Here is a 15,152-nt window from a genome sequence, read left to right as displayed (position 1 = left end):
TTTTAATATATTACCCCAAAATCGATAGGCTTCTTCCTTACCCTCAAATGCAATCATCGTCAAAGTTTGATCCATGTCTGTAATGTAGAGCTTAATGTTATTATGTAGAAGCCTATTTTTCCTCTTCAGACCCAGTGACTTTGGCCTTTGACTTTTTTACACCAAATACTGATAGGCTTCTTCCTTACCTGAAGTGCAAGTCACTCCCACTGTTTTGTCCAGGTACGTAGTGTAGAGCTAGTTTTATTTAATGGAAAACAATTTCCTTCTTCTGACCCAGTGAGCTTAGCATTTGACTTTTTGACAAAAATCAATTGGATTCTTCCTTACCCCAAACTTTGGTCAAGGTCTGCAATGTAGAACTGATGTCTTTGTGTGGGAACCATTTTAATTCCTTTAGTCACTGTGACTTGACCCTTTGACCGTTTCATCCCAAATCAACAAGCTTCTTCATTACGCAAAATGCCAGCAATCCACAAAATTTGGTAAGCTTATGTGATTTTTCAAAACCCTATGCTTCACAGTGGGGGGTGGACAGCATGGAGAATTAAGAAAGAAAAACTCCACCATCTCTCCATGCATCCTGATGGAGTTGCCAAGGTAGGAGAATAGCTTTGCACACCATGCTTTCTTGCAGAGTCGCATCTGACAACCACCATGGAGTGGACATGATCTTGATAATATGGGCATGGTTTACTGTTTATGACTCCTGCACCAACTTATCTTTATCATTACATCTTTCAGGAGAGACTTGCTTACTCTCTGATGCTGAAAAAATGTGATCATTTAGTTAACTATAAACATTTCCAGATTTATTTTTTTATTATCACAAATGGTCACATCAAGTCATCTTAGGTACATGTAGGCAGACAAGTACTCTTTTCAAAGAGAAATGATCATGTGCAAACCAAATGTACCACACCAGAAGCCATCAACAATCTATTTTCTTTGTTACTGACGTCTTAAATGTGCAAACGAAAAGCACAGCAGTGCCTCTTCTGCAGGTTTCTTTTCTTTGCCATTATGTTGACAATAAACAACATAATTGGGGACAAAATGAATCATACTGTATAATCACAGGCTATTCCACTGGACGATTTTAATACCTATTGAACTGTCTGTTACTTTCATTCATTCTATGGATTTTGTTGATTATAAGAAGGAAAAACAGCAAAACTTACTGACAGACACTAAATATCCTTTTATTTTACTTTAAAAAAATGAATTTTCTAACAGTTTAATACTCAAATTTATGGATTTTTCATATACATGTACATTATTTAATACATTGTGGAGTGTACAACACAAATGTAAGTTGTTAATACACAAGTGTATTTCATTTAATCAAAATTTCCATTGTTGTTTTTTTTTTCTCTCAGTGTAAATTCTAGTCAATGATGAACGATCATCTAAAAAAATTCACTTGTATGCAAAATTTCAATTTATTTTCAGCCTCTCTTCCCCCTTACTTATCTAAACATCCACTTATGTTGGCAATATTACCTTGGTCCTGGGGGTTTTCAGATAAATGGATAGTACTGTATTATGAAAATGGCGACATTTTTTGTTTTTTTTTAAAATAGGTGACAATTGAGGTTGGCGATTTTTAAAGACAGTGCCAACACTGAGTCAGTCCCTTACAGCACACATGCAGTCAGAATTTAACTAGTTCAAAGTATGTATATTCAGCCTCATCACTGTGCCATCACTGCTTAAGGACTAAGCATTTGGCTTGCATTCCAGTGTAAATACACTGTTTTCTGTTTGTTTGGCTTTGTTTTTAAACAGAGCAGTTGTCATTTAGAATTTAATTGTCTATATATCAGAGGATTACTTTTCCTTTCCAACAACAGGATAAATTTATATAGTTAAAGGTGTCCCACCCATCAAGTAAGTGTGATGTTGATGTTGTGGGGTTTAACGTCATTTTTCAGCACACGATAGGCTATACATGGCGGCCAGTATTAATGGTGGAGGAAGAACCCGGGAAAACACCGGGAAGAACCACCAACCCATGAGAAGCTACTGGCAAGCTTTCTCACATACCCACATTGGCCGAATCCTAGACTCGAACCCACGCAGACAGAGGTGAGATGGCAGTGATCCGTAACAGAGAGCGCTTTAGACCACTCGGCCACTCGAGGCCCCTCAAGTAAGTGTGCACGTTTGTTCAGATTTTTTTCAATAAAGTAAAAATGTAAACATGTTGCAAAAAGTCTATCAACCCTTCCTAAATATACATGCGATGAACGCACAAGACTTTAAAATTTACTTTTTTATCGTCCAAATATTGGACTGAAAATATGATGACTGATTTGTCAAATGTTATCTGGTTGTAAACTGACATCTCAGTCTTTAAACGGGTTGTAATCATCCACTGACTGTTCAAATGTCAGCTGCTCAACGGTTGAGTGTGCCTGCAGTAATGCACTGGATATTCATAGCTATTTATCTCTCCACTTAAAACTCTTACTAATGGAAGAAAGCCTGTTTTACAAAAACTGCATTTTTTAAGATCAAAAAATGTTTCTCCTCTGAAACTTTGTCATAACATATGAATGTTCATGTACAAACTCCAAAGGATGCAGCAATAAAAAGAAGCTACTATAACTTCTGAAATTCATCTGAATTTATGCATGTCTAGGCAAATGTCCTTTTCATAATTTTACTTGACACAAATGTCCCTATCATATTTTTACCCTTACCACTACATTACTTACAAATATGCTATAAAAAAATGATGCAAGTTTGATTTCAATCTTCTGAATTCACTCTGAGCAGAATGTTTTTATGGTCTGAACCCAAGTTTCCATCAGGTGCCCATTAAGAGATCAGTTTCCTTTGCAGCATGTTCTGGACCAACAACAAGCAAAATTGGCAAGCGTAACTGATAACTAATACATACTAGATGTTAAGCTTTGGTCCTTGTTAAGTGTAGAAAATGCACACAGATATCCTCACTGTGCAAATCTGCATCAACTCAACCCAGGAAAAATTAGCAAAGTATTCCTTGGCACAGCCAATTTCTCTATGGCCAGCATGAGATGACAAGTGGTTTTTGACCAGCCCTGTGCGTCAAAGACTTTCAGAGCATCAGATTCCAAACTGCTCCACAGTAAGTAGATTATACATATTTAGTATGGTCTAATAGCAAAATTCAACAAAAAGGTGTGTTCAGTGTGTTGAAGGTTACTACTGATGATAATGCTTAACACCATGTTCCCAATGCAATCTACCCAAATAATAAAGAAAGATTTATCACAATGTGTTTTTGTCAACTTTATATATCAAAAGGGGAAATGTGGAAGATAAGCTTTCTTTGTCTCTAGCATTATACCTACATCACATGTTGCAGATGTGTTCCCCCAGTTTGATGGTAGATGGGTCTATCCTCAGCATAAGAAAAGATACCAATAAGCGCTAAGAGGTAATAAGTCTGCTTGACCAATCTGATCACCTAAGCTCTTGGAATATGTATACAATATGTTCAGGGCAAGCATCTGAATGATTCATTCAGTAATTTTATCTCAACTGATTGAAAAGTGCTGCAACCTCCAACAATTTTGATAAGAATTCAATAAATTTAACATATGACCAGTTAAATTATGACTCAATTACACATTTTTTTGGTCATCCAGTGGTAGATGAAAATTCACCCCTTTCCCATCAACTATGATAAATATTAGCAAATTAAAGGGCTTTTATTGGTAAGGAACAAAACATATTCTTTCTCTTTTTTCTCTCTGATTTCCTGGTAGAATAGGAACCCTGCAAGCTTCTTCCTTACCCAAAGAACAAGCCATCCTCCAAGTCTGGTAACTCTAGATGGTGAAGCCCTTGTGTTTTTGTGCAGAAATGAAACTAGTAACAGACAAGTCAATGGACATCATAATATGCTCCACCCTATGGCAGGTGTATAAAAATCATTGTCTTATACTCTAATTGTTTGTTCAAAGAACTTTTCTTACTAATTAAATGTGTACATGTTTTTGTACTAAATAAATTCAGAATCATCTTTTTACCTATAATTATATGAAAATCTGAACAAAATTAATGAAAACTGTATTTTACAAAATGGCACATGACATCAAGTCAAACACTCATTCTGGGAAGAAAAGTGGCTTTAATTTACATGTCCAATCATGGAAAGTCTGTCACTCCCACAATAAAGACCAAGATAAGCTCAAACCTGATTGGTACTGTATACACATGTATAAATCGACCTATGGACAAGTCAAATCCTTGGATCCAAAATGTGATAATGGTGATTTTTCCACAATTCTTGAATAAGTCTAGAGCGAATATTTTGCCCTGAAATTTGTCAGGAAAACAGGTTGTTGTACAAGTATTATTTTTTTTAGATGCTCCACTTATTTGTCAATTACTATTTACACTGGCTTCTAAGTCATTTTTTTCTAATACTGATCTTATTTCTAAGACATAGTACATACAGTTGTCAGTTAATTCATCATAGGTCACTAACTTCATTAATGTACACAAAAAAAAACATCTTCTGGTAAGCATTTTTTGTAGGTATGGATTAGAAGTATACATTTTTTTAGTATATCTTAATTATAAATTGATGCCCTCTCTGCATGATTCAAAATTACGGGAATTAGCCATGGTGCCAAGTGATTACCATGTTAGAAAAGAGACTAAAAGGATTCAAGTTCAAATACTGTTATTGAAACTGTTACCATGATGTGACCTTAGTCAAAGCACTTTATTTCAATAAGCACTAAATAACCTACTTGTGTTGATTGCCATAAAACAGAAAACAAAACCAACCAAATAATTTTCCCTTTAAAATGTAACAATTTACTGACCTCCTCCTGTGACGGGAACTTCTAGATCTTGATCGTCTCCTTTCATAGGGACTTCTGGATCTGGATCTGGAATATTTGTAGTGCCCTCCACTCCTAGTTTTAAAGCAAAAATATTCCAAATATGAAATAATAAAGATCCTCTAAAAGTATTTTAATTGTTTGACCAGAATGAAGACTGCATGAAATCACTCAAAATTATGGATTGGTCCTTTATACTGTAAATCGTGGGCAAGCTACATAAAATTTTACTTCCCAGATCAACGTTCAAGCTGGCCTGGCTATTACTACAAACAACCACAACCATGCATTAATAAGAAACAGCTTTAACTTGAGTCTTATACATATTTGTGTATATACACACACACACACACATGAACTATTATCATATTCAATGAATGCAAAAGTTACTCAAACATTATAAAAACCAAAATATACTTTGATCTCCTTCTCTTGTGACCTCTGGAGTATGATCGTGACCTAGATCTTGACCTTGAATGTGATCTGGAAGGTGACCTTGATGGAGTCTGTGACTTGGCAGAGTGATCAGAATGGGCTGAACCTTCAACAGATCTCTCTTTGCCAGACCTGCCTGACTCTCTGGAGAGGGACCTGGAGTCTCTTTGCTGAAAGGTAATGACATAATTAAATTTTACTGTTGATATGACACATGGTGGAGGCAATGAACTTACACATCACACTCATAAGACTGGTTTGATCTGGTGTTTTAAATGGGATAGCAACACCATGAAGATTATATCATGCGCTTTGAGTCAAGTGCCATACCCACGGGAAGACCATATTAGCTGATTCAGGCTGGTTAAATGGTGGGTATTAAATCCATACCCATTCATCACATGTCTAAATGCATTATGGCTACACATTCAAGAGACCTTCAACAATACAAGTCCTACCATGATATAAGCCTAATAGTATTAAATCCAGTGTTCCTTATAGAATCTTCTATATAAAGCTATTAATCCAATGTAAAACTAACTAAATTTACAATATTTAATGGACATGATATCAGCATATCAATTTTAAACTTTGTATGCAAAATTTAAATTGTAGTATCCAATGATATGGTTGAGACAAGTGAGAATTTTATGAAAATAACTATATAAACAGCATCCATATCATGGCTTCCAGGAATCACAACCTCCCTGATATCATCATTTTTCATAAAAATATTTAACATTTGTTTCCCATGTTACCTACTTTAAATACTCACTTATGAGTCAAGTCCTACTGCAAACTGCACAGACCAAGATCTGCTATCTTATAACGCACCAGCAGATCTGAATCTATGTCATTTGCTAGTAATAGACAGTAGAAAAACAAACACACGGACTCTGATTTGCCAATACATTATGTGACATCATGATCAGTGTTGTCACATCAGGATCTATTTTGTTTTAAGTTGGACTTGCTAAGCATTTTAACTGCAGTGTAGCTTAATTAGGAAATGGTATTAATCAGAAGATGAAATGTCTAACGGTGAACGATTAGTGGTGTCGGTGCATGCGCAGAAAACTCAAGCAAATTACACCATATGCTAATCTTTCAATCTAAAAAATTCCAACACTTGAAATAGCTGTCTTCATGTAGTTTCCCAACCTCTGTATGCTTTTAGCTACCAATGTGCTTCCTCACATCGTCCCTGCCACATTGCCCAATACTAAAGATTTTGGCATACTGTGTGCAAAAAGCATGATGTATATCGGTATTTGATGGCTGAATGCACTGCCAAATTTTGGTATATTCCAAACTAAACTTCACTTTCTGTGCAATACATTTCTTTTTCTTTGGTGATAAAGACGTTTTCAAGATACAATGGCGAACGGTAACTCAAATCAGTGTTGGCAGCGTATATGCATAGAAAAATTCCCCGGTTTCTTTCAAAAGAATTTATAAAACTACTCTTAATATATGTAGATTAAAATACGCTAAATGCTTGCTACAGGTCCAACTGTATGAATCAGCTATAGTTCTACTAATCTCACGACTAGCAGAACCAGACAATTTCAGCAACTGCCGATATCACAACTAGCACTTAATGGGAAAATTTTTTAAAATTTGGCATGTGGTGTGAATCGCTGCAGAAAGTCATGAAATTCACACTAAAATCGCGAGGTTTGCAGCTATGGAATAGTTACATTTCCTACAATATCACCATTTGTATTCAATGACATTTAGGCAAGTTCATAAAAACCATGGCATGGAACAGCAGTCATATCTAAGTCAAGAAAGCCATTATGTAGCCAATCAATCTATCCCAATTTATTTTGGAAGCTTCTACAAATTAACAAAATCATTGACTATATCAAGTCTTAAATATTTCTCACTTTCAAAAGTGATTTTCATTGAATAAATCACTTCCTAGAAAATATTTCTAACAGAGTTCCCATATTGTACAGAACAAGTAATCACAGTTTACTGCCCTTCTCTGCACATAATCCATCTAAATGAACATTTTTGATCAATCTGTCTTCAAAGATAAACAGGGAAATTTGATTGTTGTTGCTGCAAATATAGTTCTACAGGCAACACAATCAATCACACAATCAAGCATAATACGATGGGATATCTTGTACTTTCATGTTTGAAAATATAAAAAACAGAAAGAAAAAAATTTCATTAATATTAGGCAAGGCCATGAATTACTGGATTTTCCAACAGAAATAATTTTGATAATTCACTGGAGTGGAATACCAGTGCCTCTTTAATTGACAAAAATAACATTATAACCATGAAATTTGAGCTAATTTTAGATTTTTGCTTGGTCCAATCAAAAGCATTACTGCTTTGAACGCAGACAAACTAAGTTCAAATCCCACAATGCATATATATATTGTCTTCATTGTTTCTATGCCCTTCTACCTTGAATTAGAAAAAAGAATTAAGTTCCTACTGACATTTTCTGCACGAATATACATAAAACATAATATAATGGAAATGCTAACATGATCACACGAGATCCAGTAAGAAATCTGCTACTTCAGTCTCTCTATATGTACTGCAGACCGATATGTGTGGGAATAAAACAAAAAAGAAAATTTGAAAGCTCCAAGTGAAAAACCGTCATATTTTATCTTATGGGAGAAAAACACAAGTATTTTCACCTGTAGCTTCATGAAAATAGAGTTTTTCAACAACTTGATGAAATATATCCATTATTCACTCATTTCCAGCAAACATCCTCCTATTATTTCACACTTAAATATATTATACATTTCAATGTATATTCAAAAGGAAAATTTGGTATTCTTGTTGACAGGGTACAATGTAAGACCTTGTCACTGATATTTATATTTTGGGCGTTGAAGTCTTACTACCTAAATGACGGCACTGTGTAGTAACAAAAGTCAAATTTTTCAGGAATATCTCACACACTTGGGGCTTTTTTATATATTATATCTATAATGTATTGGTCAGACTTCACTTACTCTGGTGACTTTTTCCTACGAAATTCAAATTCTCACACAAGCAAATGGACCTGTTTGCACGTTTTGTTGGCCTACATTTCAGTTAGCTGCAAAGCGATGGAAGCAGAGAATGCTGAAATAGGGTCAAGTTAAAGTATCATTCTTAATGAAATAAATAAAAAATATAGTATGCCTATTGGAACTGTAAGCAATGTTTTGTTTTGTTCAAGAAATATATCCCCATGAACCTATTTAAACATACTTCGGCATACCTCGACTACCGTCGCATTGCATAGTTGTGTGTGATATTCGTGGAAATTTTACTTTTGTTACACTGTTAGTCGACATAAAAACACGCAAGACAGCGCCGTTGGTTATGCGGTAAGACCCTACATCCCCCAGAACAAAAATATCGGGTTATGAACTTACGTGTCTTACGTTGTAGCACAGGAGTCTGACCTTTTATCAGTAAGTACGGCAAGATCTCTGACATGAAATCACATTATCGGTTATATAAATGACATTATCACATTATTGGTTATATAAATGTTCATTTATATAACCGATAAGGTGATTTCATCTTGTCAGAGATTTCGCCGTACTTCATTGATAAAACGTCAGACTCATGTGGTTGTAGGACTAGGGAGGCCACTGGCCTGCCCAGACATCTGACATATTTCAAAAAGAAATCCCCGTAATATTAGTTTTATGCACGCTCTGATGCCATACTTACTCCACTGTCACTCATCGTTATATAAAAAAAAATTAAAAAATTCACAGGATATCCTGCAAACAAACTTCGATAATTTTTTCTGATTGGAAAGATCGATCGGAAACGTGTCACAATATGGGGAAAGCTGCTCCGCACCAGCAATAATTTGTACATTCTAAATTTTTTGGTGCAGGGTAAAAATCGTGCTACCTATAGTAATTGCTACATTAATCTTGCAACTTCTTTCGTTATTTTTATTAACGCAAAACCCGTTAAATTTGTTTTCGATAGCTCTATATTTGTACAATGAAGGCGCTTCTCGGCATTTACTTCTTCTACATAACGGGTCATTTCGTAACATAGCTAGATCTGCTTGAGTAAATTCGTCCCAGCTCGTGCCAAGATTTCTTTAACAGAATCAATAAACTAGAGAGAGGCTTTATTAGTAAATGGTCTCCGTTGTACTGTATTAACCGTGCTACATTAATCGTTGCGACATAGCTAAATTGCATTTTCTCAGTATGACAAGAAAGATCAATTTATAGTCGGCATGACTTTAAAACAATTCAGCATAAGCTCTGGTGATTTTCTTTTTACCGACACGACATAAAAATACACAATTGCTACATTATATTGACATTATTTGCAAGACAAGCACAATCTTATCTTAAAATATAAGGAAGAAAAACGTTTTATAACGGCTTTAATTACAAATGAATTTAGTATTTAGGTAACGCGCGCGCGCGCGTTAGAACCTAATATAAACTACGCCATAAATTAAAAAGACCAGAAACATTACAAGTTGAAGTCGACATTAAATAAAATTAAAACGGAAGCATCGCTTTCGGACAAACAACGATACGAAATGCAAAGTATGAATTACTTTAAAATATCAGTAATATAATAAAATGGAGACAGTCATACATACAGTTATATTTGTTACAAAGGATATACAACATATCAATTATTTTATAAAAATGTTATACAATTTTACATAGTGCTTTGGTATTAAGGTCATTAGGATACAAAGTATCTAACCTATGAATCCAGTAACTTTCCTTTATTACAGAGTAAAGAGTGATTATTTTAGTATTAAAATGTATTGAAACATTAGAGGAGAACTGGGGATATCTGTATTTTTACATGAAACCAATGATTTTTCATTCTTTTATAAACTCTTTGAAGTGTTTGTCCAACATATTGAATGCTACATTTTTACAGGTTATAAAATCACTTTAGTTGATACGCAGTCAGTGTTATACCGTGGAGAAAAAAAACTTCTTTTGTATTGAAGTTACTGAAAGTACAATGAGAAAACCGACGTCGGTCATATATTTAAAATTGTTATTATGATGTTTATCATTAATGACTTTACGTCAATTACGTAATTGTTATTTTAAAATATAAAGACGTCATCTAGTTCTTTCAAAACATTCTGTGCCTGGAGAAACATACAGTAAATGCGAAACTAGTTGCACACAATTATGGCGTTTGTGTTCCTGGGAGGTTTTTTTTGTGGGGTTTTTTCTTCTTCTTCTTCATCTCAATTCAAAATTAAAATTATCAGGTAACAGCAGGGCACTTAATGGCACATAAGACAATTAACGTCAAACAAACGATAACACTGATATAACTAGTTTTCATCGCAATGGCAGAAGAGGTCCTTCGTCCGGATGTGGGTGGTAGGCTGGGGTATTATTTGAAGATATTACATTTTGTCTTTACTATTCAGGAGCAATATTAATAGTGTAATCGGTTAAAAGGTGGTTCCTCTACATCAGGGGTGCACAAGCCCCGGTCCGCGGGCCGGATTAAGACCGCGAACGTGTTCTGCCCGACCCTCAGGGCAAATTAAAACAACACAGAAATCTGGCCCGTGAACAGTAATTATATTAAAGAAATTAGTGTTTGCGGACCTCTAGTGATCTTAGAAAATGCAATCTGGCCCTTGGGCATAAAAAAAGGTTGACCACCCCTGCTCTACATAGTGACCACGTCCTTCGATATAACGAATAGAGCTGCATATCTAAAAGACTTTATACCATATGTTTCAGGTTTTAATTCTTGGGACATATAAAATACTTGAATATCTAAAAATTCAACTTATTGCGTTCAAAACATAAAATCATGTAAACACTGGGGAACACATTCAGAACCTTAAAAGTTTACATATCCATATATGTATCATGTGAAGTACATACCCAGCCATTGGACAACATCAGCAGTGTGCAGCGCCTGCAGTCCACAGGGGAACTTGTCAGTGAACAGTTGTTCTCCACAGCTACAAGAAGAGTTAGTGGCCTGGCCCCATCAGACAAGGTCGACTGCACAACGACCCTGTCCTGTCCGGAAATGGTTCAGCGTGATCCACAGATGTCACAAAAGGATGAAGCCAGGAGGGCAGACAGATGACTCAGTTACGAGAGAGAGGTTTACCACACATGTTGACCACTCCGTGCCGAAATAGCTATCATACCTTCCGACAGCGAACCTAATAAGATTGGATGTCTCGAAGCCAAGGGAACTGTTTGATTTTAAGTGATGCCCATGTGCAGCGGAAGTTTCTCACTGGTATAAACCTTAGCCAGCATTTTTGTGGTTGCCTCTTGGCGACGGAGATGTGGAAGAGGACTGTTGCTGAGTACCGACGGCCATAGTAAAAGAGTAGGACGTAGTGTTCCAGAGATTATACGCATGGTTGTCTTGAGCTGGACGTCAACTAGCTTGGTATGGAACGATCGAGCTCAGGCAGGAGCCCAATACTCGACTGTCGAATAACATACGGTCAGTGCTGATGCGTTTGAATGTCTGCGCACTAGCTCCCCGGGTTGACGCTGAGGAGGATGCAAAGCCCACGGTTCGCATTTGCATTGTTAAGGTGGAAGACGCTGAAGACTGTGTTTGTTGTGCTTGGCTGTAGGTCCTATTTTTTGAAGAAGTCCGTCATTTCCTCCAGGTCCGTGTTCAGTACCTCCTCAAGCTCAGTAAACGAGTAACTTTGGGTCCCGAAAGCAATGTCATCTGCGTACATGTACTTATGCGACTGTGTTTCAGGCAGGTCATTGACATAAACATAGAAAAGACTTGGCGAAAGAACAGAGCCCGGTGAGAGCCCATTACTCTGACGTCTCTTCGAGCTACAGCTCTCTCGGATATGCATTCTGAGGCACCTGTCGCGAAATAACAGTTCGATCATCTCAACTATCCAGCGCAGCAATACTCTGGCAATTTTCAGCAAAAGTCCTGCATGTCAGACGGTGTCATATGCAGCTATTAGATCAAGGAAAACAACTCCAGTAGCAGCAGAGAGGGCAGTAGTATATGGGGTGAGATTAGCGACAATGGGAATTAGCATTAAAAACACCCCCTGGGTAAGATTAGCGACAATGGAAATTTAACATTAACCACCCTGGGTAAGATTAGCGACAATGGAAATTTAACATGGGCAAAAAACCCTGGGTAAGATTAGCGACAAGGGAATTTTAACATGGGCAATGGAAATTTAACATGGGCAAAAAACCCTGGGTCACTCTGGGGACAAGGGAATTTAACATATGGAAATTGAACATGGTGACTCTGTATAGCGTCAAGGGGAATTGAACATGGTGGGACTGTCTAGAGACAATGATGGTAGAGGGTCAAACACAACAGAGACAGAGACATACATACACTAGTACAAGCGTGAGATTTATATATAAAGCATTACCAAGACCTGAAATCTTGCTGGGGTGTTCAAAAATTTGCATATTTGTAATGATGCTATAAATAGCTATAATCAAGGAAATGTTCAACGACAAAATGGATGTGACTAAAAGTAACGCTAAAATGACGAAATTGTCCCAGAATTTAAAGGAAAATAAACATATCCCCGAAAATTAAGTTACAATGGTTTAGACTAAAATGGATAAAATTAGTAACTACTTACAATATCAACTTGTGTGACGATCGTGGATAAACACCCATGTATCTATTTATAGCTATAATCAGCTAAAATTCATATGAAATCCCACTATCTATTTATACTACAACTTGTGGGTTATTCCTTTGGAAAATCCCACTATCTTTTTGTAGCCTCAGCTTGAGTGACGTTCCTGTTTATGAACTCTAGTACATATGTATAGCTACAACCTATGGAAATCCCCAAGTCCACGCCATCCTTATTATACAAAGTCCATATTTATAGTCTCGAAATTTCCAGCGTCAGTGACGTCACTGTACTGAACACTAGGGGATAAATGTCAACAGTGTTGCAAGTGGCTGACCTGAATACACGCTACTGCAGGTAGGTAGGTAGAGTGTATCTGATAGGGATAAAGTGAGTCTTTATAGGGACAAACAGAGACCAATACACACACACACCCACTCACACACAACGTACGCGCGCAGACATACGCACACACACACACACACACACACACACACACACACACAGAGGGAACAGAAACAAACAAACCCCAAATATACTATCAACACAGAAGGGAGATAATACAAACCACAAATAAACTATCCACACAAACGTACGCGAACGCATACAAACCCCAAATATACTATCCACACAACGTCGCTAACGCATACAAACCCCAAATATGCTATCCACACTCGGGAGGAAGAAGAAAAAAACAACCAAATATACGATCTACACAACGTACGCGAACACACACACACACACATACACACACACACACACACACACACGCACGCACACACAGAGGGAACAGAAAAAAACAAACCCCAAATATGCTATCAACACAGAAGGGAGATAATACAAACCCCAAATAAACTATCCACACAAACGTACGCGAACGCATACAAACCCCAAATATACTATCAACACAGAAGGGAGATAATACAAACCCCAAATAAACTATCCACACAAACGTACGCGAACGCATACAAACCCCAAATATACTATCAACACAGAAGGGAGATAATACAAACCCCAAATAAACTATCCACACAAACGTACGCGAACGCATACAAACCCCAAATAAACTATCCACACAAACGTACGCGAACGCATACAAACCCCAAATATACTATCAACACAGAGTGAAGAAGAAAAAGTTTTTTGAAAGCACCTAAGCCCTCGCCTGCAATGACCAACTCTGCCAAACACCTACACCCCACCCCCCACTCCCAACACTACAAAACCCATTTAACCCGTTATTTTATGGCATCAGTGTGAGATTTAGGAAACATCAAGACACAAAATGATGGATGAATAGACTGACTATTGTTTACCGACTTGCATGCCTAAAGAGCGTGCGTGAAGGAAAACATCCTTGCATTTCAATTCTAACTAAAACATGATCCAGAGGGATAGAGAGAGGTGAAAGAGCACAATTTCATAAAGTGTGAGTAAAAACAAAACACGCCATCCTTATTATACAATGTCAAGACCAAGAGACACTTACGTTTTCTTTCTGGTCTATTCTCTTTTAGAAGGTAGTATGAAATTTCACATCAGGGCCAACGCATCGGCTCACATTGTCAATTTTTCCATTTCCATGTCTTTACTGGTACAAGTTCTTCATCATCTTCAATTTCTTCTTCTTCTGAATCCCTCTTCTCTGTTTCGTCTTGTTTTTGTTTCTTCTCTTTTCTCGTAGGGCACTCTGAATTCCAATGTCCTTTCTCCTGACAACGATATTAGGTATCTTGACTTTTGTCTCTCTTTCTTAGACGAAGCAGGTATTCTGGAGACAAATACCCATTTACCTTTGCAGATATAGCAAACTTCATTAGCACTTACACACTTTCGTATGACTCTCATCAAATCAACGACCAAAAGAGTAAGTTTTGTTGCCACTTTCGCTTGTGAATTATGCTTTCGTATGACTTTTAGCAAATATTTGACCAGCAGGTCGATCTGTGCTGACTCTTCCATCTTCTTGATCGTTTGAGAGCGGAATGAATACTCTGACGCTAAGACACTCTCCTTATATAGAGGGACCTGCTGCGTATGAAACCTAGTCAAATGTAATTTTGCAATAAGATGAAACGATTTCATTGAGGAAGTAAAAAGCAATGATGTACCGTATCGCCTCACACAAAACCTGAAGTGTTAGTTCAAATCCGTGTCAGCGATTTCGAAGACGACATAACTGAGCTTTAATCAATGCTCTTCAATTATGCCACAAAACCACGAGTCCTGATTCACGCCAAAAGAAATTTCGTTCGGTCCATAAAAAA

The 15,152-nt window shown here is 36.8% G+C and overlaps 1 protein-coding gene across 4 annotated transcripts in view; it reads right to left on the bottom strand.

Moving 5' to 3' along the window:
- Positions 1–9,106, bottom strand: part of LOC149776216 (uncharacterized) — a 51,909-nt gene extending 42,803 nt beyond the window's left edge. For 3 of the 4 annotated variants that reach the window (XR_016416254.1, XM_089942601.1, XM_089942603.1), the window contains exons 1-3: positions 8,982–9,106; positions 5,262–5,449; positions 4,827–4,919 (exon numbers count right to left, since the gene is read on the bottom strand). Coding sequence is in view for 3 of the 4 variants with exons in the window: in XM_089942601.1 (XP_089798727.1) it covers positions 4,827–4,919; positions 5,262–5,449; positions 8,982–8,996 (296 nt within the window). In the remaining variant the exon portion in view is untranslated. Of the gene's footprint in view, positions 1–4,826; positions 4,920–5,261; positions 5,450–7,945; positions 7,965–8,981 lie in introns of those variants that run through there. The other variant, XM_089942602.1, reaches the window with a different exon arrangement.
- Between the last annotated feature and the right edge of the window lie 6,046 nt (positions 9,107–15,152).

The sequence above is a fragment of the Sinohyriopsis cumingii genome, chromosome 18, assembly GCF_028554795.1.
Source record: "Sinohyriopsis cumingii isolate HCF-2022 chromosome 18, ASM2855479v2, whole genome shotgun sequence".
Classification (NCBI taxonomy): Eukaryota; Metazoa; Mollusca; class Bivalvia; order Unionida; family Unionidae; genus Sinohyriopsis; species Sinohyriopsis cumingii.
The sequence above is the reverse complement of the archived record's forward strand: the minus strand, read 5'-3'. Positions and strand labels throughout refer to the sequence as shown.